The sequence below is a fragment of the Cebus imitator genome, unplaced genomic scaffold (assembly GCF_001604975.1).
Source record: "Cebus imitator isolate Cc_AM_T3 unplaced genomic scaffold, Cebus_imitator-1.0 Scaffold179, whole genome shotgun sequence".
In the NCBI taxonomy this organism is placed as follows: Eukaryota; Metazoa; Chordata; class Mammalia; order Primates; family Cebidae; genus Cebus; species Cebus imitator.
The window spans coordinates 2,460,831-2,475,773 of NW_016107494.1; the positions used below are offsets into that span (position 1 = coordinate 2,460,831).

At 36.9% G+C, this 14,943-nt stretch overlaps 1 protein-coding gene across 13 annotated transcripts in view; it reads left to right on the top strand.

Annotated features, from left to right (window-relative positions):
* ERC1 (ELKS/RAB6-interacting/CAST family member 1) overlaps positions 1–14,943 on the top strand; it is a 540,801-nt gene that overhangs the window by 36,808 nt on the left and 489,050 nt on the right. For all 13 annotated transcript variants that reach the window (XR_001830105.2, XR_001830104.2, XR_005202930.1 and 10 more), the window contains one exon: positions 6,930–7,750. Coding sequence is in view for 9 of the 13 variants with exons in the window: in XM_017545489.2 (XP_017400978.1) it covers positions 7,082–7,750 (669 nt within the window). In the remaining 4 variants the exon portion in view is untranslated. The remainder of the gene's footprint in view (positions 1–6,929; positions 7,751–14,943) is intronic.

Consider the following 14,943-nt stretch of genomic DNA (forward strand, 5'->3'; position numbering starts at 1 on the left):
CGCATGTTCTCACTCATAGGTGGGTGTTGAACAATGAGAACACATGGACACAGGGAGGGGAGCACTACATACTGGAGTCAGTTGTGGGGAAATAGGGGAGAGATGGTGGGGGGTGGGGAGTTGGGGAGAGATAGCAGGGGGAGAGATGCCAGATGTAGGTGATGGGGAGGAAGGCAGCAAATCACACTGCCATGTGTGTACCTATGCAACAATCTTGCATGTTCTTCACATGTACCCCAAAACCTAAAGTGCAATAAAATAAATGGGAAAAAAAAAAAGAATAGCAAGACATGTACTATGTACATGACAACAGGAAGTTGTCAGTTTGTGGAATTTATTTTATTTATTTATTTTTATACAGAGTCTTACTCTGTCACCCAGACTGGAGTGCAGTGGCGTAGTCTTGGCTCACTGCAACCTCCACCTCCTGGGTTTAAGCGATTGTCCAAGCAATTCTCCTCCCTTAGCCTGTGGAGTAGCTGGGAGTACAGGTGCACACCACCATGCCTGGATAATTTTTGTATTTTTTAGTATAGATATGTTAGTCTATTCTCACGCTCTATGTAGAACTGCCCATGACACTGGGTAATTTGTAAAGAAAAGAGGTTTAATTGACTCAACAGTTCTGCAGGGCTGGGGAGGCCTCAGGAAGCTTACAGTCATGGCAGAAGGGGAAGCAAACGCATCCTTCTTCACATGGCAGCAGGAAGAAGTGCTGACTAAAGGGGGAGGAGCCCCCTTTAGTGGCCATGAGCCACTGTGCCCGGCACAATTTATTTTCTTATAATTCTGGAATCTGGAATTCTGAGACGAAGGTGTTGGCATAATTGGTTTCTTCTGAAGGCCTCTCCTCTTTGGGTTGTATATCGCCATTTTCTGGTGTCTTTACATGGTCTTTCCTCTGTGCTTGTCTGTGTCCTAATCTATTTTTATAAGGACACTAGTCATATTGGATTAGGGCCACCCCAATGTCCTCCCTTAACCTTAATTACTACTTTAAAGACACTATCTAAAATATAGTCACATTGTGAGGTATAGGGGTTAAGACTTCAATTTTAGGAATTTTGGATTGGCGGTCACAATTCAGCCTGTAATGGGAAGTCATTTGCTGAAAGTGAGAGGCAGAAGACCAAGATTTGAAATAACCCATCATAACAAATATTGCTTAGGAACCTAACTTAAGGGACTTGTGGGATTCTAGGGGAATCATGGCCACAGCTGAGGTAGGAAATCAAACTCAACAGCTGCATGATTTTCTCCAGCAGCAATCAGGACTCCAGTTATATAAATCACTAAAGGTGCTTCTTTAGGATTAATTAAGGGCAAGAGAGTTTGAAATGTGTGCAATTATTTTTCCAAACTTTTTGTGGTATAATTTATATACAGTAATTGCACATATTTAAAGTATACAGTTTGATCAGAATTTTGACATACATATGTGCCTGTAAAACTATCATCCCAAACACAATAGAGAACATTTTAATCACAGCGAAAAGTTTCCCCCTGCCCCTTTATGATCCATGCCTCTCTCCATCCAGTCCCTAGTCATGTACTTATTAGCTTTCTGTCATAATAAATCTAGAATTTTGGCCGTGTGTGGTGGCTCACGCCTGTAATCCAAGCACTTTGGCGGCTAAGGCGGGCGGATCACCTGAGGTTGGGAGTTCAAGACCAGCCTGACCAACATGGTGAAACCTCGTCTTTAAAAAAAAGAAAAAAAATAATTAAAAAAAAATCTAGAATTTTACCTAAATTGAGTCTTACTGTATGACTTTTGTTTGGTTATATTTTTGGTCAAATTGTTTAAAGTGCAAGGATTATTATTTTGTGGCTTTTTTCCATATTTTTAAAAAGAATTTTTTAAAAATGCTGTCTTCCCTGAAGCTCATGAGGTTGAAAAGCTGATATGAGGGCTTCCTTCAGAAAGACCTGATGAATTCCTTCCCTGGTCATATAAATGAATATAGTTCTGAAAATTACAGACTCCACTTACAAATACCATTTTGGATCTCAAAGTGACTTGAATATTAGAGTGCATTTGCTAATGTTGAAAACAATGAGAGTTTTTGTTATCGGATCTTAGCCTAGTTAGTGTGATTTAGTTACTCCACTACATGAAAATAGAGTTCTGCACAGCAGGATGGTTGGGATTTTTCTTTTTTTTTTCTCATAAGTGTGGCAGTTTCAAGTTCTCATGGTGTGATTCCTGAAACTCTTGAATTTCTGAATTATTCTTTATAGTTTTACTTATTTTGTTTTGCCTTCTGTCTTTTAAAAAGGACTTTCTCCTACCTAATAGATATAAGTGATTGTTTAAATTTTATAAGATGTAACCTAAGGTTTAGATTTAGAGTAGTAAACTAGTAGGAGGCACTACCTTAAAATTGTGAGAGCCTTTAATACCCTATTGACAGTTGAGATGTTAACATCAGCAGATGATGGTGATCAAGCATGATAGTTAACAGCCTCCAGGGATCTGGAATTAGGCTGCCTTAACTTGAATCTTGACCCTATCATTTAATAGCTGTGTGTCTTTAGATAAGTCACTTAAACCCTATAAACCTCAACTTTCTTCATCTGTAAAATGGAAATAATGACAGGACCATTCTTACTTATTCATACAAAATATTAAATTATAAATTAATATTTAATATTTATATTAGATATAAATATTAATATATAAATATTAAATCTTATAAAACTCATAATGCCTGGCATATGAAACAGTTACTAAGTGTTAGTTTTTGTTATCATTCAAAGCATTCCAGATAATGAATGGCTCCCTTATTTTAAGCAATATTTAAATTACTGAAAAAAAAAACAACTTTGTATCCCTTTTTGATCTTCAAATAGATTTCTTCTTAAGTAGTGATTTGTAGATTACTGTCTGTCACCACTTTACAGTCCAGATTACTCATGAAAAGGAATTTTTACTTCATGAGCTAGATTAGTCCTGGAAAGGAATTTGTTAACATTACTAACAAAATATTGCAATTTCTGAACTTAGTGTACCATAGCAATTTCTGAGATGGAGGGAGATTGGAGTCTTTCCTGAAAGATTGAGGTTCTATGTATTTCCTGTCTTGTTTGTTGTTAGCCCAGGGCTTTCTTTACTGGTTCACTAATTTAGAGATGAGACCACCTGTCTGGTTCACATTTTTGAGGATTTTTAACCTGTTTGAGTTTGACCAGAATAGGTACTGTCTTTAGAATCTTATTTTTGACAATATAAATTATTTGGGTACTATTTTCAATGAAGAAACACTTATAATCAATTTACATAACAATGGATTTTTGGAAAATATTATTTAATATGGTGAAGCATATTGTTTCTTGACCTAAGCCAATTCTTTTAAATAATGCCAGGAAAGCAGAGAGATCTAGTTTAGATCTGTATTGTCTTTGAAAGAAGTGTATAAAGTTGATAGGTATAGTAAGTTCTGCATTCATAAATCTAACCAACTGTGGACCAAAAATATTCGGAGAGGAATCTTAAAGTCACCTTGAAAAAAAAAGGGGGGAGGGGGAATAAAAATACTTGGGAAAAAAATAATACAACAAGAAAAAATAATGCAAAAAAAAAACACAGTTTAACAATGATTTACATAGCATCTACATTGTATTAAGTATTAAAAATAATTTAGAAATGATTTAAAGTATACTGGAGGATGTCCATAGGTTTTATGCAAATACTGTGTGATTTTATATCAGGGACTTGAGGACTTGAGCATCCTGGGATTTTTGGTGTCTTGGAGGGGAGTGGCAGGGTGGTTCCTGGATATCCGTAAACTTTCTGCTAGAGCCAATCTCCAGCAGATACCAAGGAACAACTGCTTGTGTTTTTAAAATTTGTTTTAATTATACTTGTAGAGTATGAACATGTTTTCTTTTTCTTTTTTTTTTTTTAAATTCAGGCGCTTTATGGTAGTTTTGAGTATAAAGCTTTATAAGCTGAGCTAAAGCCTTCACAAGTGTTTTTCCCTTTTATAACACAAGTTTCCTTCCCTCTAATTATTGCTGTTTCAAAATTGGCATTTCCCATGTGGGAGTTCTGTATATATTCTGTTTAAAGATCATTATACATATGTTGACTGTATTTTTCACCTAGCTTTTGGTTTATCTTTTAACTTTATTTACAGCATTTTTTGGTATAATATTTTGTCATTTTGACATAATTGTATTGGGACAAGTCCTAATGTGTATGATAAATTATATTGTTTGCTGAAAATGATGGCAAGGAAAACCTGGCCGGCTCCTCCCAAGTGGAAGACTGCTTGGGGCATTCTAAAATAGCAAAACAGTATATGTATATCATACACTGGTTAAAACAACTGTTTAAGCGTGGGATATGTGACCCTGCCCCTGTGGCTCCCTTGTGGAGAATACTTTCTAGTTTGTCCTTGATCAGTGGTAAGCAGGCACCAGCTGCCTACCTAGTTTGTCTTGGTTCTATGAGAAAACACAAAACATCTGTTTGTTAATAGTAATTACCTGTTCAGAGAGAATAAATACGTGGGTGAGAGTCTGTTCGAGGCCCTCAGCCCATCAGCCCCCTGAGGCTCTCAGCTTGGAAGGCTGTTGACCCCTGGATAGTCCCACTTTGCTGTTTTATCTGGGTGTCTGCTTCTTAATTCCTTCAGCACTGCCTGGGTAGGGTCTCTACGGCCGAGCTGGTTTCAGTATTAGTTGTTCTTCTTTATGGTTTTTGCTTTTGGTTTTTTAAAAAAGCCTTATCCTAACTCAAGTTCACAAGGATAGTCTTCAAAATTTTCTTCTAGTACTTTTAATGGTTTAAAAAATGTATATCTTTAACATATGTGGAATTTATTTTGGTGTACTATGTGAAGATGGGATGTACTTTATTTTTTTCAAAGAGTAGCAGTTATTCAAACTTCATTTATTGAGTGATTTTTCATTTCCTAACTGTATACAGGCTGTTCTTATGCTGCTAATACAGACATACCTGAGACTAGGTGATTTAAAAAGGAAAGAGGTTTAACGGACTCTCAGTTCCACATGGCTGGGAAGACCTCACAATCATGGCAGAGGTGAATGAGGAACAAAGTCACATCTTACATGGTGACAGGCAGGAGAGCTTGTACAGGGGAACTCCCATTTATAAAACCATGAGATCTCGTGAGACTTATTCACTACCACTAGAACAGTAGAGGGGAAACCGCTCCTATTATTCAGTTTTGTACACCTGGCCCCACCCTTGACACATGAAGATTATTACAATTCAAGGTGAGATTTGGGTGGGGACACAGCCAAACCATATCACTCACTGTTTTGAAATGTTACATTTAACATACATTAAATTCCCATATATAATTTAGACCCTATTCTTCGGTTAGTGCTATACATTTGCATTACTATAGCTTTACAAGGCTACAATATATTATGAGAAACCTTGCTGGTCAGATGTGGTTTTGTTGTCAGGAATTTTTTCCAGTAATACTTAGTGGGGATTATGTAGTATTCAGTAACCACACACATTGTTTTCTCAATGAAATATGTGAAGTCACACTATGTGGGATACATATAAACAGTAAGCTCAAATCAGGTCAGGTTTTGCTGCCGGATGAGTTAAGGAAAAACTTATTTTCAGAGCTTTTGAATTTTTGCAGTACAAATAATGAATTATGGATTTGTAATTTATCTTGCTGTTGAGGGATGTATGTCTTCCTTCTTTGTTCTATTTTAAATTGTTTACTCTTGTATCTTTACTCTCCATTTGAATTTTAGAGTCAGTCTGTTGAGTTGCTTGAAAAATCCTTCAACACCTGTAAAAGGGAGGGATCTATAGCTGGCTAGCAAAATCCTGTATAGATTTTTCATTGGGATTGTACTAAGTAGTTTGGAAAGAACTGAATGTTTTTTTTTTTTTTTGAGACAGGGTCTTGCTCTGTCACCAGGCTGGAGTGCAGAGGCGCAGTCCCGGCTCACTGCAGCCTCCACCTCCTGGGTTCAAGCGATTCTTCCACCTCAGCCTCCCAAGTAGCTGGGACCACAGGCATGTGCCACCATGCCGGGCTAATTTTTGTATTTTTAGTCACCATGTTGGCCAGGATGGTCTTGATCTCCTGACCTCGTGATCTGCCCACCTCGGCTTCCCAAAGTGCCTGGATTACAGGCCTGAGCCACCACGCCCAGCCAGAACTGAATCTTAATAGTGTTTGTCTTCTCATCCATGAACACAGATAACTTTTCTTTGTAGTTTTCTTTCATGTCTTTTAGTAAAGTTTTATAGTTTTTTTCCCCCCCAAAAATGCTTGCACATTTTTGTTGATTTAAATCAAAGTGCTTTTACGGTTTTGTTACTGTTGTGAATGGAATTTAAAATTTCTTTTAAATTAAAAACTGCATTTTCTAGTTGTTACTACTGAAATATATGTGAAAGTATTGGTGTTTATATATTGATCTTGAGTCTGATCAGTTTGTTGAGTTCTGTTATTCTACTAACTTGTCAGTTGATTATCTTGGGTTTTCAGTTAGAAAATTATATATTCAGATATTTATTTTAATCTTTTTTGTGTCAGTCTTTATACTTCTTGTTTTTCTCTTTTTATTTTTTGTAGAGACAGGGTCCTGCTATGTACCCCAGGTTGGTCTTGAACTCCAGGCCTCAAGCCATCTTCCCACCTTGGCCTCCCAAAGTGTTGGGATTATAGGCATGAGCCATTGTACCTGGCACTTTTTTTTTTTTCTTTTTCAGTTGGATGGTATCTTTTCAGCATTCAGTTTTGAGATATCTAAAATATCTCTAAAATATTGTTTACTGTGAAGTACATAATGCTGTAATCACATTTTGAATGTCCAAGTACGTGGTAGAGAAGGGGTGGATCTTCCTTAAGTGAGGGTAATGGAAAGTTTTTGAGAAGGGAAATATTTATTATTGGAGGATTTAATGTGTGATCTTTTAATTGCAGATATGGTGTAAGATACTTCTTCAAGATTGGACAGCTGGGACCTTCTTCTGATTAACCTTAAACTGACTTACAGCCACAGAGACACCTCACAAAGTTCCCATTTTTTTTTTCTGCTTTACACCTTTTCTGGCTCCTAAGTTGACCTGGCAACCATGTATGGAAGTGCTCGCTCTGTTGGGAAGGTGGAACCGAGCAACCAGAGTCCTGGACGTTCACCCAGGCTTCCACGTTCCCCTCGCTTGGGTCATCGTCGAACCAATAGTACCGGAGGGAGTTCTGGAAGCAGCGTTGGAGGTGGCAGTGGGAAAACCCTTTCAATGGAAAATATACAATCTTTGAATGCTGCCTATGCCACATCTGGCCCTATGTACCTAAGTGACCATGAAAATGTGGGTTCAGAAACACCTAAAAGCACCATGACACTTGGCCGTTCTGGGGGACGTCTGCCTTATGGTGTTCGGATGACTGCTATGGGTAGTAGCCCCAATATAGCTAGCAGTGGGGTTGCTAGTGACACGATAGCATTTGGAGAGCATCACCTCCCACCTGTGAGTATGGCATCCACTGTGCCTCACTCTCTTCGTCAGGCAAGAGATAATACAATCATGGATCTGCAGACACAGCTGAAGGAAGTATTAAGGGAAAATGATCTCTTAAGGAAGGATGTGGAAGTGAAGGAGAGCAAATTGAGTTCTTCAATGAATAGCATCAAGACCTTCTGGAGCCCAGAGCTGAAGAAAGAACGAGCCCTGAGAAAAGATGAAGCTTCCAAAATCACCATTTGGAAGGAACAGTACAGAGTTGTACAGGAGGAAAACCAGGTAAGTTCTACATGTGTGTTTACCTTTAGTGGTCGAATTCATGTATATAAATGAAATAGCCTTTTTTTCCCCTTAGATTTTTCCCTCTGTAGTATATGCATCTTCGTTTTTCCTACTTATTTTACTATTTTCTATCCTCCATTTCTCAGCCTTTTCCAAATTTGGTCTTGTGTCCTGTTTTTTTCTAGCTGCCCATGTGTGCTTGTTCCCATTCTTGCTTGGTTCTTTTCACTGGTTTCTGTTTCTCTTCCTGTCTTTCCTTTCAGCGTATTTTATTTTTTTTTCAATTCTTGTGAGTATAATTTTGCCACATGCTCTTAATATCTACTACCAAATTTATTTAGACTAGGTAACTTAAGTGTAAGGTATACCATTAAGATTTGTCATAATGTCAAAAAGTCATTGTTAAAAAAGCAAAACAAATGACTATTGCAAGGTAATGTTGGCCAGTGTTGTCAGCTCAGAACAGAAATTACTTTTAAAAAGTTAATGTTGGCTGGGTGTGGTGGCTCACACCTGTAATCGCAGCACTTTGGAGGCCAAGGTGGGTGGATCATTGAGGTTAGGAGTTCGCGACCAGCCTGGCAACATGGTGAAACCCCAGTTCTACAAAAAACACAAAAATTAGCCGGGTGTGATGGCACATGCCTGTAATCCCAGCTTCTCGGGAGGGTGAGGTAGGAGAAGTACCTGAACTTGGGAGGCAGAGGTTGCAGTAAGCTGAGGTCCTGCCACTGTACTCCAGCCTGGGTGAGACTCATTAAAAAAAAAAAAAAAAATTGAAGTAAAAAAAAAAAAAAAAAAATAATAAAAGTAAAAAAAAATAAAAATAAAAAAAAATAAAAAAAAAAAAAAAAGTTGATGTGGAATGATGTATTTATTAAGTACTAACAATAAGTAACTGTTCTTTTTGTTGCCATTCATGAAAGTTTTAACTTCAGGATGCTTATGTAGCTTTTTGTTCTTTAATTCTTTACATTTAAAGTGGAGGAAAAGCAACTTGGTGTGATTGTTTGCTTTTAGAAAATAAATGATATACCAAAATAAAAAAATAAATGAGATGACTGGGCATTGTAATTATGGGGCTTTGTGGTTGGAGAGCGAAGTGCTGTCACATCAGCTATAGGAAACATTCACTTAATTTTCTGTGCTCGTCCAGGTTATAGTTGATGTTTGGTGATAGCCATGTTGTGTTTGGTGAGAAAGCTGATAACTTCAAAGATATGAACAAATCATATTCAGGCTCTACCATTTAAAATGTTAACATAACTTTTTTTTTTTTTTTTAAATGAGACGGAGTCTTGCTCTGTCTACCAGGCTGGGGTGCAGTGGTGCAAACTCGGCTCACCGCAACCTCCTCCTCCTAGGTTCAAGCAATTCTCCTGTCTCAGCCTCCTGAGTAGCTGGGATCACAGGTGCCTGCCACCAGGCCTGGCTAATTTTTGTATTTTTAGTAGAGATGGGGTTTCACCATGTTGGCTAGGCTGATCTTAAACTCCTGACCTCAGGAATCCGCTTGCTTCAGCCTCCCAGAGTGCTGCGATTACAAGCGTGAGCCACTGAACCCAGCCCATACTTTTTGTTTAAAAGACTTAAAGAATTTTTCTCTTTTTACATTTTTCCCCCCGTGGCCCAGGTTGTCTGTACTTTTAGAACTTAAACTTTCGAGCTTGATGTTTTTTGTTTTTCCTTAAAAAAGCTTTCTTATACCTTAAAGGAGAATTTTAAATTAGCTACCTCATTGTTGGTATTACACTTTATTTTTGGATTAGGTTAATGAAAATTATAAACTAACTGATCTCAATTTCTGCTGTGTTTTTAAATGATACTAGGAAATAAAGAAGGAATTAGAAATGATCTGTGTCTTTGATGAAGAAGTCATCTGCCACACAAAGTAGTTTAGGTCTGTAATGGACCTCATGTATGATTGTGGTCTTGTAAGATTACAATATAGTATTAGGCAGGTGTGGTAGCTTGTGCCTGTACTTCCAGCACTTTGTGTGGCTGAGGGGTTGCGGATTGCTTGAGGCCAGAAGTTTGAGACCAGCCTAGGCAACATGGTGAAACCCTGTCTCTACAAAAAATTGAAAAAAATTAGCCGGGTGTGGTGGTAGGTGCCTGTAGTGCTTGGGTGGCTGAAGCAGGAGGGTCACCTGAGCCTGGGAGGTCGAGGCTGCAGTGAGCTGAGACTGGGCCACTGTAATCCAGTTTAGGTGACAGAGTGAGACCCTGTCTCTAAAAACAAAGATTATAATATAGTTTTTTCACTGTATCTTTTCCATACTTAGATATATTTAGATACACAAATACTTAACCATTGTGTTACAGTTGCTTACAATATTCAATACAGTAACATGCTGTACAGGTTTGTAGCCTAGAAGCAGTAGGCTATATCCTGTATCCTAGGTGTGTGGTAGGCTGTACCAGATGGGTTTGTATAAGTCCATTCTATGATCTTTGCACAATGAGGAAATCGCCTTTCTCAGAATGTATCTCTGTTATTAAGCCAGATATGACTGTAAATCTAATTTAAGATTTCTGTTGATTGTCTTACCATTTTTACTAATATGTAGTCTAGATATTCAGATCTATTGTTTTGGCTACTTGAAGATCTCTAGTTATATTACATTTTATATGTTAAAGCTCCAGACACATTTTCAACAATCAAAATAGCTCATTTTTTCTGTTCATAAATATAAAACAGAAAATGGTAGCTATGAAAGCAAAATTTATTCCAGATCCTCCCATTTACTGATAACTTTGCTATTCCACTGTTAACATTTTGATATTTCTCTTTACTGAAATATCTCTATGCAGACACACATAACAGATTTACCTGATTGGAATACTGTTGGTGTTTTGCTGTGACCTTTTTTTAGCTAATAACATTTCTACGTATATTAAAGGCCTCTAATATATATCTAAATCATTATTTTTAATGCCTCATGCTATTCTATTTTATCTGTTCTAGTTAAGTTAATATCACAGGGCCAAAATTCTTCAAATTTACTTGGTAGTACAATGCAAATTAAAAACTGAACCTTGAATTCATTCGAATCAGAGATTTCTAAGTAATTAGAAATTATGGTAATTTTTTTCTTTCTCAGATACATTATAACTTCAAACTACTTTGCTTTTACTTTTTAATTGGTTATTACATTTAAGTTGTCACTACTCAAAATTTGAATGTTTTAATATACTTAAAATAAATCTCCTTTTTTTTTGTTTTCGTTTGAGACAGAGTCTAGTTCTGTTGCCCAGGCTGTAGTGTAGTAGCATGATCTTGGCTCACTGCAACCTCGGCCTCCCAGGTTCAAGCAATTCTTCTGCCTCAGCCTCCTGAGTAGCTGGGATTACAGGTGCCCGCCACCATGCCCAACTAATTTTTATATTTTTAGTAGAGATGGGGTTTCACTGTGTTGGCCAGGCTGGTCTTGAACTCCTGACCTTCTGATCTGCTGGCCTCAGCCTTCCAAAGTGCTGGGATTATAAGTGTGAGTCACTTCACCCAGCCACTTAAGTGTCTTTCTTAGAGAACTAGCTTCTTTAAAGAGAAATTGTCCTTTAAAAAATATTCTTTAGGGAGTTTTTTAAGTTTGAGCCATCAGGACTTTAATAATGTGTAAAGAAAGAAAAAAGCTAAAGTAGGCCCCACTGATAGAGTCTAAAATTAAGAACAGGATTCTTAAATGTTGGCTCAGAAACAACATCAACAGGTATAGTTGGTTAAAACATAGATTGCCAGGCCTTCCTTTATACCAGCTAAGCACAGTGTCTTGAGATGGGACCCAGGAACTTATGTTTTGAACAAGCTTCTCTGGTGGTTCTGATGAGAAACCACTCTTGGGATCTTTGGAATTTAGTAAATCTAAAAATCTAACCTAATTGGTTTTTTTTTTTTTTTTTTCCTTTTTTTTTGAGATGGAGTCTTGCTCTGTAGCCCAGGCTGGAGTGCAGTGGCGCAATCTTGGCTCACTGCAACTTCCACCTCCTGGGTCCTGGTTCAAGCAATTCTCCTACCTCAGTCTCCCGAATTGCTGAGATTACAGGCGTGCATCACCATGCCCAGCTAATTTTTTGTATTTTTAGTAGAGATGGGGTTTCACCATGTTGGCCAGGCTGGTCTTGAACTCCTGACCTTGTGATCTGCCCGCCTCAGCCTCCCAAAGTGCTGGGATTACAGGTATGAGCCACTGCACCTGGCGTAAATCTAATTCTTAAACTTGTCTGTTGCCTGTCTGTTAATTTGTGATGGTTCTGTTTTGCCACTTTTGAGTTCAACTGTAAAAGAAGGGAAAAGAAACAGGGGACTATCTGTTCAGTATGTCTCATCCTTTATTCTGCCACTTTACATCTCAGGGTTGTGACCTCTCCTGTTCATAATGATCATTAACTGTGACAGGGACCCTCAGTGGATGGGGTGTTTGCAGGGGAAAAGGGTCTTTAAAATCTTAGATATGTTTAGTTAAAAAGAGCCCTCCAGGTGATTTTGATGTCTCCTCACCTTGTGAATCATTGATGCACAAGATTAAATGTTCAAATGATATATGACAGCAGAACAGTGAAGTACATTTTCTTAAGTTGACATTTTTGAGTTGTCAGTACAACACTGACAATTTAGTTTTTAATTTGCATTGTATTATCAAGTAAATCAGTTGAATTTGTCAGTTGAAGTACAACACCAAAAAAAAAAAAATCATTCTTAAATGTAAAATAATAGTACATTCTCAGTTTTTTGTTTTTTTTTGAAATGGAGTTTTACTCTGTTGCCCAGGCTGGAGTGCAGTGGTGCAGTCTCAGCTCACTGCAACCTCTGCCTCCCAGGGTCAAGCGATTTTTTTGCCTCAGCTTCCCGAGTAGCTAGGATTACAGGCACGTGCCACCACGCCCAGCTAATTTTTGAATTTTTAGTAGAGACAGGGTTTCGCTGTGCTGGCCTGGATGATCTCAAACTCCTGACCTCAGGTGATCTGTCTGCCTCGCCCTTCCAAAGTGCTGGGATTGCAGGCAGGAGCCAGCACGCCTGACCTGCATTCTCAGTTTTTATAGTTTGGTATTGAATTGGAAATATCAGGAGAAAAAAATGAGTTTGCTTCTTTTAGTTTTGTGGTTATGTGTCAATATAACCTAGGTCTTGGAAACTGTATCTGTATTCTTAGGGGTTATTGTTTTTGTTTTTGTTTTTTCTTTTTTGGAAAACATGAAATTGGTAAATTTGGAGTATGTAATGGTGTGTACTAGTGCCCAAATATGAGATTCTTTATATGTATTTAGATAATTATTATAGTGTATCATATTTGGATATTATACAATATCAAATGTATTAATTAAAATAATTACAATTTACTTAGATTTAATTGAAAAGTGGCTGAGACATAATGTTTTATTATAATGAATATTGTGAGCTGGGTATGGTGGCATCTGCCTGTAGTCCCAGCTACTCAGGGGGCTGAGGCAGGAGGATCTCTTGAGTCCAGGAGTTTGACACCAGCCTGTGCAACATAGTGAGCGCTTGCTTCTTAAAAAAAAATTAAAATGTAAAATAATTAAGAAATACTGTGGAAAATTGCATATGAATAAACACTTCTTTTTAAAGGCTCTACTTTTCAAGAATAGATTGACATTATATGTGTATATAAGATGATGTGTGTGTATCAAATTTAGAGTAGATTTGAAGTTACTGGATTTATCACCATTATACCTTGAATTAGTCACCATTATACCTTGTTGGTGATGCTGAAACTATGCCCCTCATCAAGATGGTTTTTATTATCAAGTGACTCAGAAATGTCCATTTTAATGAAAAAAGTTATTGGCATACTTGTTCATTTTGAAATAATTGAAGCAATTGTTTATGCCTATTCTTCAGAAGCTGTGTGGAAATATGTAATATACTTTCAAAGTATCAGTCTGCATTCAAAGGCAAAATATTTGAATCTTCTGAAAAGACAATAGTGGATACTTCAGTTCCAGTGAAACAACCCACAGGATTTTCATGCCAAAAAACCCATATGTGCTGAAGAATGGTGAACACTGCCTTATCTAGATTCCACCCCTTGCCCTAATTAAACATTAGTGCTGGCAGTGATATATTCTTCCTATACCCACTGTAATTACCACACAATCCTAAAATTGTATAACTTTGGTCCAAAAAATGAAGGGTGCAATTTTAAAGTAAAGTGAAACACTGCAATGAGATACAGAGACAGAGAATGCTAATTAATAGATTATAGTCTGCCAGCAGTGGGGCCTAATTAAACTCTGCATTCATTATACCCTCTGTAGCCCTCAGAGGTCAGGCATCTTCCACTTTATAAAGAAGATTGGTTTAATAGGATTTACAGTAATTAGTTTCCTCATTTCAATTTGAGACTGGGGATTTAGGTCCATTCTAAATATTTGATCTGATTGGACCATAGAGGTCTTGGTCTAGGATTCTATCAAATGTAAAAACACTTTTGCTTAGAATTGCTTGATATGTGTGGTTCTTTATCATGGAGTTCTTTTAGAAGATAGTTTCTAATATAAATACTCAGCTATTTTTTTGTCTTATCCTCCTTTTGTTACTGAACTTGAAATACTGCTGGTTGGAGAGTTAGAATAGCATGTAAACAGGGAAGGCTTTTTCTTTTTCTTTTTTAAAATTAGGAATAAGGAATGTTTTTAGTGTATGTTTCCTTCATGAAGAATGAAAATCTAGTGAGCTTGGTGGAATTGCAGAGCTAATCAGACTTTGGATGATTTATATTTTTTTATTCTAAACAGCATTTAACCAGATATCATACTTCTTTCTTGATTATGCCTTGAAATAATTATATATGTTGAATTTATTTGGAAGCTTATTTTAAAAATAATTATTTTAAAGCACTATTATTGAAATTTTGCATGAGCAGAATACTGTTTAATATTATAGGATGGCAGGTGAATTTAATGTTTTTTGCCTTGTATGCTTCTTTTCTTTTTGGAGTCTGATTTTTACGATTCTCATTTACTTAGGAATCAAGAGAATTTCTAGTTTAGAAATGCAAAACGATAAACTTAACCCTGTGTAATTCTTTGTCATTTTTTTTCTCATTATTTGGAGACTTTTAACTGTTAACATTTATATAATATAAAGTTATACCTTGATTTGCCACATCGTAAAAGCCTTTATTATTTGCCATTAAATAAACTTTTTTTTTTTTTTTTTTTTT